Source organism: Pelodiscus sinensis, chromosome 19 (assembly GCF_049634645.1).
Source record: "Pelodiscus sinensis isolate JC-2024 chromosome 19, ASM4963464v1, whole genome shotgun sequence".
Taxonomy (NCBI): Eukaryota; Metazoa; Chordata; order Testudines; family Trionychidae; genus Pelodiscus; species Pelodiscus sinensis.
Window position 1 is genome coordinate 13,040,710 of NC_134729.1, and position 9,747 is coordinate 13,050,456.

General features: G+C 56.2%; 1 protein-coding gene across 1 annotated transcript; it reads right to left on the reverse strand.

Annotated features, from left to right (window-relative positions):
- Nucleotides 1-428: 428 nt before the first annotated feature.
- Nucleotides 429-7,566, reverse strand: CALR (calreticulin). Its single transcript, XM_075902372.1, has 9 exons — nucleotides 7,389-7,566; nucleotides 6,263-6,364; nucleotides 5,509-5,712; nucleotides 4,733-4,827; nucleotides 4,400-4,609; nucleotides 4,130-4,243; nucleotides 3,065-3,208; nucleotides 2,417-2,509; nucleotides 429-1,665 (listed from the first exon to the last, which is right to left on the reverse strand). The coding sequence occupies exons 1-9, from the start codon at nucleotides 7,474-7,476 to the stop codon at nucleotides 1,459-1,461; spliced, it is 1,257 nt and encodes a 418-aa protein (XP_075758487.1). The 5' UTR covers nucleotides 7,477-7,566; the 3' UTR covers nucleotides 429-1,458.
- Nucleotides 7,567-9,747: the final 2,181 nt, after the last annotated feature.

Genomic DNA, 9,747 nt, shown 5'->3' on the forward strand with positions numbered 1-9,747 from the left:
ACGGGGCGGGCGTCGCGACCACGTGACACGGTACCCGCGACGCCTCACATGACGGGGGCTCAGCCAACCGCGTGACAGCAACACGGGGCTCACGTGATAAGGGAACACAAAATGGACGCCCGAGCGGGCTAACATGGCTGAGCGGGGAGCCCCGCCCCAGCTCAAACCTGCCGCGCAGCTCCCGCCCCCGCTGGCCAGAGGCCCCTGCTAGACCGCCCCCCCCCCCGACCAATAGCAAGCTCCCACGACGGGGGGGGGGGGGGCCCTGCTGCTGCGTGAGCTACAGCCCCGCCCCCCCGGAGATTGCCGCCGCTCGGTGACTGGCTGGAGGTCCCAGCTGGAGCCCTTGGACTCGGCCTTAGCGCTGGCCCCCTCCAGCTGAGCTTGCCCCCTAGCCCCCGCCCAGCAGAGAGCCCAGGGAAACCAGGTCACAGGCCAGACACAGGATTTAATTTAATAGAAATCTTCAATCATTCATACATTCAAGTGAACATGAGAAGCCTCCCAGCCCCCACCTCGTCCCTTCATTCCCCTCCCCCACCCAATATATTTATTTCGTAGTAAGATTTGGACTCCGAACTCTACTCCCTTACCCACTGTAAGTGCCCTCCCCCCCAGCAACCTCCCTCACCCAGACAACAGTCTCCTCACTCTTACCAGTGCCATTTCCCCACCGCTGTGCCAATAGCTCTATGCAATTTCTAGGGGGATTGTGGAGGGTAGCAGGGCTGTTTGCTTCAGCATCCCAAAAGAAGGGGAGGGGAGAAATTGCTTAGAGTTACTATCACCTGCATTTGAACTGGCTTTGGCACCAGCTGTGGCTGCAAGAGAGGCCAGGACAGATGCTGCAGTTATAAAAAAAGTGCAGCAGTGAGCTAGGGGGAATGGATTGAGCCACTCACTTTGAGCAAGAGCTCTCCCCACAGCTACAGTTCCCTAGAACAGACTGCTGAAAAGAGACATAATACTGCAGTCTTGCAGACTCCCACCCCCGTGCTTGAGAACAGAGGAAAAGACAATCAACCTCCCCACCCATTCAGGGAGACTAAACTTTGAGGGACAGGGCAGGTAAGGGACTGGCGAAGGGGAAGGAGAGATACTCTGCCTCCTATATGCCCCTTTGCAGAGCACCTGAAGCCAGCCAGTAGAGAAGCTCGCCACCAGTAGAAGTATTCCATGCTGCCATTCTTGCCTGAACCAAGGGTTAAGTTTCTACTGTTAACTTTACCATACATTCATGCCCTGCAGGGCCTAGAGCTGTACTGACATGAATGGATTGTTGATGGCATTGGGGGCATGTGAAAAAAAAAAAACACAAACAGAAACACCAATAAAAAAGTTCAAGTCTCACAGAGACATTACTGTATCCCCTCCCCCCTCCTTATTTGGGTTTAACCAAGCAAGCCACACGGTCCAGGGTGAGGCTCAGCAGAGGAGTGGTGCTGTGGGAACCGCCTTCTACAGCTCATCCTTCACTGGTCCCTCCGTTTCCTCCTCTTCCTCCTTCTCAGGCTCGGGTTCGTCGTCATCATCATCATCCTCATCTTCATTATCTTCCCCTTCGGGCTCCTCGTCCCCTTCCTCCTCTTTCCGCTTCTTATCTTCCTCCTCTTGTTTCTTCCGCTGCTCTTCGTCCTGCTGCTCCTTCATTTTCTTTTCAGCATCCTGGTGAGATGGATGGCAACATAAGTTAGGCAAAAGGAAGAGGAAGCATAGGGCAAGTGGTTTAGGCACTAGTCTGGGACTCCCTGCTTTGCCAGATCCCCTGGGTAGCCTTCACCAAGTCACTTTGCCTCTGGGCCTCTGTTTCTCCCATCTGCACAAGGAGAATGGTGCTGTCCTCAGACTAGTTTGGGCCAAGTAATAAGGAGACACTGCAAGAACTCAGCGAGCTAGGAGACTGGACTCCAACCTCTCCGCAATTGCAGACCACGTTACACCTTCATGGCTTGGCTCAGACATTCACCTCACAGGTCAGGAATCCTGCTCCAGCTGTAGCCCCCCTCCTGACACCCTGTCTATTCAGAGAGGGTATGCAGCCATTACAGGATTTGTGTTTCAGGACATTTATGGAAGCTACTTGGCCTCCTCTCCCTGCCCCCCAATACCAGATTTCAGAGGTGGCTTATTACAGCTGCCCACCACCGAGTTAACACTGAAGAGTCAACAGTAAACCACTGGACTCAGCTAGTCCTGCTTAAGAGGTGCTTCACTGGGAACAGAGGACAGCCCCAGGGGGTGACTGTCACTGCACTGCCTGCCAGCCCGCCCAACTGGTGGGAGGAGGGGACCATGGGCAGGCTCTGGCTCAGAGCAGTGCTTCCCCAATGTTGGCCCAGAGGGAGGAGACAGGTGCTGGCAAGGGGAATCCCTTCTGGCAGGGAACAGAAGCGCCTTCCCCCAGGTTAGCCAGTACCTTGGTGGCCCCCCAGGTCTCATTGCCAAACTCCTCAGCGAACTTCTCGTCATCTGTGATCAGGAAGTTGTCGAAGATGGTGCCAGATTTCACCTGAAAAGCAGAGAACTAGTGACTGGCTGCTCCTGGCTGCACAGAGCCTCAGCGCAACCTCACCCAGCTTGCTCCAAGTATGGGGTGGGGAGGGTGTCATTCAGCAAGAAAGGGTGGAGTAAAAGTCCTGCCAGAAAAGAGCTTCATGCTTCTCAACCACAGTAGAGGCTGAATTCTCAAGGATTGGGCAAAGTACAAGCATGTGTTTCATAGAGCCCTGCAAATCCACCAAGTGCTGCAGGTGCGGATGCAGATACCAACTTTGTATCCGTACAGAGCTGTTTTCTGGTGAGGGAAGCATTCTGATGCAAGAAGCCAGCAGTCTGAGGGCAGGCTAAGCTGTCTGCCTGCAGCACAGCCAAGTACAAGGCCCAGGTCCCATCAGACTGGATACTCCAGTGCTTTACTGCAGCTGGTGCTCCAGGGACTCAGCCAGAAGCAGAGCCGAGTTAGGGGAATTTCCCCACAACCCCCAGTGCCAGGTGGCATCAGGCCGATGCCACTGCTAGGGCTTTCCAATTCTCACTCCGGCCAGCCCTCTGGGGAGGAGCGTACCTGCCATAGGTCCAAGCCGATGACACCAAAGTTGTCGTAGGAGTACAGGCTGGGGTCAGGGGTGTAGTCTGGATTGTCGATCTCAGGGTGCACCCATTTTCCCTTGTAATCAGGGTTGTCGATCTGGCGGGGTTTCCACTCCCCCTGGGAAGCCAAAGCATGTGAGAAATCAAGTGAGCCGGGAAAGGAATTTCACCTCATCTCCAACAAGGGAGATCTGGGGAGAGGCCAGAGACTGGGACAAGCAGCTCTGCCTGCAAGTTTTACAGCGCCAAGAGTGGGACAAGCTGTCTCCTTTATGCAATGCCCTACACTGAGGCTCACGGGCCCAGAGTTTCAGGCGAGCAGGAGCTCAAGGCCTCACTTACTGCTGGTTTCAGAGCCATCTGGACATCAACTGAGCCTGCCCCAGAGGATGCCCAGTCTAGCACCCTGGATTCTCCCCAGGCAGGGCCGGAGCCCTGAACCAAAGAGCATGGTGGATTCTCAGTCACTGGCAGGCTTTAACTCATGCCTGAAGCTCTCAGGAGCTCAGCTCTAGGAACTACTGCAGGGCAGTTCTGTAGCCTGTGTTAGGCCATCAGACTAAATGATCCAACAACCCCTCTGCCTAAATTGCCTCAAATTGTCAATCTGACCCTAAATTGCCACATGCCAAGTGAGAACCAAGGTACATTCCCAGGTTGCTCTTTGGAGCGCTTCACAGCCTCCCTTACCAGCTCTGCCAGCAGCTGGTCAGACTGGGAGAGTGTTGCTGCAATAGATGGAAGGGGCATTAAAGACTCCATCTCCTCCCCCCCTGCAGAGGGAGGAGGTGGCACCAGGAAAGGACTGCTCACTGGCACTGCACAGAGGCGTTGGGGGGGTTAGGACTGCAAGGGCAGGATGCGTTGATGAGGCTCATGTCAATCCAATGCAGTAAGGGGCGAGAGTCAGACCTCAGACCTCATCCACGGCTACATGGATGCACAGCACAGACTGCAGCAGAGCTGCACAGCCCATGGCTCCTCCACTCAGGAAGCCACAGCATTTGTGCAAGTTTACAGTGAGGGATCCCAGCCTCACCTTGTACTCTGGGTTCTGGATCACTGGAGGCTCCCACTCCCCATCCATCTCCTCATCCCAGTCCTCCGGCTTCTTGGCGTCAGGGTCGGGAATGTGCTCGGGCTTATCCCAATCCTGAGGGGGCAGAGGAAGAGATCTGCTGTCAACTCCTCCCTCTGGGGGGCACAAAGCCCTCCTCTCTCCCCTACAATCTGTCCCCACCAGCTGGCCACATGGAGCACCACAATGCCAGCCTGTGTCCAGCCCTATATCTGCAGCCCCCCAGCTCACCTCAGGCTTAGTGTCCTCAGGGTCATCTATCTTGGCCCTCTCATCCCAGTCCTCCGGCTTCTTGGCCTCAGGATCCTTGATCTTCTTGGGAGGCAGGAAGTCCCAGTCTTCCTCCAGGCTGCCTGACTCCACCTTGCCGTTGTCGATCTTCACCTCATAGGTGTTGTCAGGCCGCACAATGAGGGTGTAGAGGTGGGAGAACTCATCGTCCTGGGCAAGGGAAGGAGCCGGGGATCAGAGGACCTGGCTGGAGGAAGGCTCTCCGCTCCAGGCCAAGGAGATCTCACTCCAGGCCCCCGTGGCAGGGCAGGAGCCCTATGCCAGGATACTCACTTTGCAGCGGATGTCTTTGTTGATCAGAACGTTCTTCCCTTTGTAGTTGAAGATCACATGCACTTTTTTGGTCCCTGGACCACAGATGTCAGGGCCTGGATCGGAAACAAGCCACAGTTTAGCAGAGCAAACCAGCCTGGCTCAGGAGGGCCTGAAATGACAAGTCACTTTGTTCCAGTGCAGAGAGCTGGCAAATGCAGCCCCAGCAGGACCAGGTGCTAGCTCACAAATAGAGGGCCCAGTGTGGAGCTAGTGACAGGTTCAGCAGGGAGAGTAGGTGTTGAATGGGGCTCAGACTAGACTCTCCCCTCCCCCCAACCTGGCAGGCCACTCAGCAGAAAAGACAGGGGCAATGTTTGGGGGAACAGAGCCATCTAGGACAGGCTGGTCTCTAGGATTCTCAGGAGAAACCATCCCAGGGAGTTACGGGACAGAGTTTGTATTTCAGGTGCAAGTCTCAAGTTCCTTCATCTACCACTGGGGTGGAGCAGAGCAACAATGCATGACCTCTTAGGGCATGAAGCAAAGAACCCCCTTGGCAGCTGAAGCCATCCAGCCACACCACTGGCCCCATATGACATGGGTTATCCAGCAGCTTCCTAGCACAATGCTGGGCCACTAAGCACCCCCAGCCACTCCCAAGGTTTGGGAGAGCTCCCATCCACACACTGCAAGCCCCACCCTGCTTTGCATGAGACCCTAACCTCAGTCCAGGCCCATGTGGGTAATCCACAGCCAGCAAAGGCTATGGAGCTGTCCCACGCAGAGCCACTCACCAAACATGATGTTGTACTCCGAGTCCCCATGCATGTCCTCCTGGCTCAGGCTTGAGGGAAAGAGCTTGACATAGCCACCACCACAGTCAATGTTCTGCTCATGTTTCACAGTGAACTGCACCACCAGGGTCTTGTCCTTGTTGCTGAAGGGGTCAAAGCGAGCGGACAGGGCGTAGAAACGGGCATCCTGGCTTGTCTGGAGGCCTGGCAAGGGGAGGGGAGAGAGTCATGAGCTGCCAGCTAAGGGGAGCAGGATTCCTCACATAGCTGGCCTCACAGCTCAGCTGGCCTCAGAGCTCAGCACATCTGGGCAACAGGCCTCTTTGCTCATGCTCAGCACTCTGCAGCATGGTGCCTGCATACAGAGCCCCATGCCACTAACATAAAGCTAACAGGGCACAAGGCAGCAAAGAGATATCCCTCCTCCAGCCACATACATAGGTGCATTATGGGGTTCTGTCAGTCATGGACCCATGCTCCACTGTGCAGAAAGCCAGTCCTGTCCCAGAGAGCACCCGATCCAAGCAGCACCCAGAAAGCTAACCCATTACAGCCAGAGTAGGATGAGAAGGATGTACTGGGCTGATTTGATGCTAAGGTATTTATAGAAGTGCTGGGTGACTTGGAGGCAAGTAGGAACCAGCCAGAGGAGCCAATGGGCAAGATAGTTAAGAAAAGATGCCCCGATCTCCTCAGTACATCCCCGGAGGGATAGCAGAATGCAGCACGCGCACGCGCACACACAACTTCTCACCTTTATCCTTCTCAGCATCCCCATAGAACTTCCCTGCCGTCAGTTTGAACTTCCCATAGTCTGACTTGTGCTTTGACTCCACCCAGCGACTTGTCCAGGCATCTGTGGGGAAGAGACCCAGGCATCAGTTTGAACAGGCCCTAGCTCTCAGAAGGTGGGAATGTGACCTACAGACCCAGCCCACACTTGGCCATTGACTGAGGAAGGCCCTGTACCTTACCTTGCTCCATCATCACAGGCCAGAGAAGAGCTCTCAAACTGGTTGGGTAAGCCAGTCAGCCTGGAGTAAGTCTCTTTCACCAGGCAGGGAACCAAGGGAGAAAGGAAGTCACTACCCCTGCAAAGTTCTGACTCCCAGGGCTCCAGCCACTAGCCCACACACCCCCTCGCAATAATATGCCTACTTCATTCAGCAGGCCGAGTGGAAGTTTTCTGCCTCAGGCATGGTCAAGTGCAGAGCAGAATCTTGCATTCCTCCTCACATGAGCACTAGCTGTTCCCGACTAGAAGACAATACCCAGGAACTGAGTCACCTGCTGCTGAAATGCAGCCTCCTCCAACATGGAACATAGCATCTGTATAACAGCTTATATTGCTGATTAGTGCCTCGGATCAGCGCGCCCTGAGGGTGCCGGTACATCCCTCTGCAGTGGCTGGGCCAGTCTCTCAAAGCTCCCGTAGGGACAAGAAGCAAAGGAGCAAGCCAGGCTCACCTCGGGGCTTCTTGGCCTCCCAAACAGATTATGACACCGGCTCCAGCTGGGCATGAGAAATGCGGGGGGGGGGGGCTTCACCTACAACTGCAGGCTTGCACCGCCGCCAGATTCCTTCCAGCCACCCCTCCAGGCACAGAGGGGCTGAGCCCGGGCCCCCCCCGGGCCCCGCTCTGCCCCCCCCCCACGTGCCCCCGAGCACGGACCGGTCCGTGCAGAGCAGGCGGGCGATGCTCGAGCAGGGGTGGGGGGGGCCCCTCCCAGCGGGGGGGTGTCTCTAGGACTCTCCGCACCCCCCGGAGGAGGCCAACAGGCCGGGTGGGGGCAGGCCCAGGCCCGGGTCTCGGGTGCAGGAGTCAAAGGGGGGGGCGGTGTCCCCGGGCCCCCCCCCGGCCGTGACCCCCCCCCCTCACCTCCGTCCCCGAACTCCTCCCTGAAGAGCTGGGCGGGCCCCGCCGCCGCCAGGCCCAGCAGGCCGCACAGCGCCAGCAGCGGGCTCATCGCGCTGGGTCCCACGCTCGCGACCCGGGAAGCTGCACAGCTCGAGACGCCCCCACCTAGCGGCGCACCGGACACTGCGGGCGCGCCGCCGCCGGCGACGGCTCTTATAGGCGGCCCGGCCCGGCCCCCGCCCCCGCCAGCTCCCCATTGGCCCGTGCCCTCGCGGCGCGCGCTCCCATTGGCGGGCACCCCGCGCGACGAGTGAGGCTGCGCCCCCGAACGTTGGCGTCCCAGATGGCCGCTTGCAATTGGTTGTCGGGCTCGGCCAATGAAGAGCGACCACGCGTTCGGGGGGAGACGCCTCCTCCTCTCGCTGGCTGCGTCGCCGCCGCCTGTCAGGTCACGTGATCTCTCGGGCGCTCTTAAAGGGCCAGCTCACAGCTGATCAGGCTCGTTCTCACCCCTGGTCAATGGGGGTCACCCTAGCCCAGCCCAGCCCATAATAACCACGAGCGGGGCAGGTGATAAAAGAACCCCAGTGGAGGAAGGAGACCTGGGTACAGGGCGGTGATGCATGCTAACCTGGGGGTCCATGGCTGCGAGCCTCTCTTTGGGAGGGGTCCAGGAGACAGCAGCTGGGAGCCAGGACGTCTTTGCTCTGCCACTGACTTTTCCTGAGGTTTCGGTCAACTCACTTAGGCCCCACTTTCCCCTCTGTGAAGAGACCAACCTACCTTCACTGAAGGCTTGTGAGTCCCCAGCTAAAGGCACGGCTTCTCGCAGAGGCCCCAAAATGTTTCATCTTTGCCTTCGTAAAGTCTGTCCAGGAAACCTAAAGAAGAGAAATAGCCAGTGCCAGGGCTCTGTGCATGGTAAAGAGCTAAAGGTTCTACTGTGGAGGAAGTTCTAATACCAAAGCCTCCCCATTTCTACAGCCCCTCCTGCAGCAGTGCACACGATTTGCAAGCTGTGTGAACAAAGATCTCTGAAGTGCAGCTTCCCTGGCTTATTTATTTACTATCCTCCCTACTACTAACATGCAGCATCTTCTGGGGTGGGGCACAGCAGCTGTTCATTCAGGGATCCCTCACCCAATGCTGAGATGCAGCTGTTTCTGAGGTGGGTTGTGGGGGCTGTTTGTATAGGGATTCCTTGCCTGGCACAAAAAAGCAGCCATCTCACAGATGGAACTAGCTGTCTGTTTAAGAGCTCAGAACAACACTGTTCAAAACAGGGGCAAAACCCCCAGCTAACAGGAAACAGCTCTGGGACGTTACACATACCCAGCAGATGGCCAGCCAGGTGCCTGGCTAACCTGTGCCCAGACTGCCAGTAAGCAGGGGTCTGCCCCAGGCCAATTCAGGACCCTCAATCAGAGGATTCTGAGATACGGTTTTAATAGAGTATCTGTCTATCCACACCTACATGTTCTAACCACCTATCCCTTCATGCACCCCACTAACCACCCATCCCCATAAACACCCTTCCATTCTCATCCATACCCTTACCCCGCTACACTCTCCACTATCCATCCATCCCATACATAGCATCTCTCCACTCAAATCCATATGCACCTCGCTATTCAACCACCAATTCCTTCAATCTCCATACGCATCCCTCCCTCCACCCATCCCCACATACATCTTCTAGCCCCATACTCAAACTCCCATTCACCCATCCCTCACACACCCCACTATGCACGCATTCCATACATGCCCCCTCTCTATCCCAAAACATACACACCCCACTGGTAATTCCTCTGTCCCCACATGCACTCACCCCTCCATCCACACACATCCCTCTCTCCATCCCCATATGCACCCCACCATGCAGCCCTCTTTACCCCATCCACACTATCTGTGGATTTTCTATAGTGCCCATCACCTTTGGCCTCCCTGAACACAGATGTCCTTGTCCTCTTATCATTGTCTGCCTAGCATCATTTACATAACAGACAGGCTGTCCAATCTCACCCCATTCTTGGGGTCTGTTGTGCCACTGAACTCTAAGATTTCTATTACACGAGCTCCCCAGCCCCATGGGGCTGCCACACAAACGGATTTTCTTTTGCAACCCCAACGGTTTAGCTGGCAGCAAGGCCCAAGAGAGATGGCAGGGCAGGGTGTGCCAGAGAGATAAGTTACAGAGGAAAAGAAAGAGGGAACTAGTTTGAGTGTCTGTAAGGATAGGCTGCCCAAGAGGTCGGACTTGTTGGGTTTCTCGTTATTACAAATCTCGGTGCCTCATCTCTCCCTTAACCACAGCATCATGAAGAAGAAGATCCCAGATAAGCAGCAGCTATCGTGTTCTGAGCTGGTAGGACCGTGACTT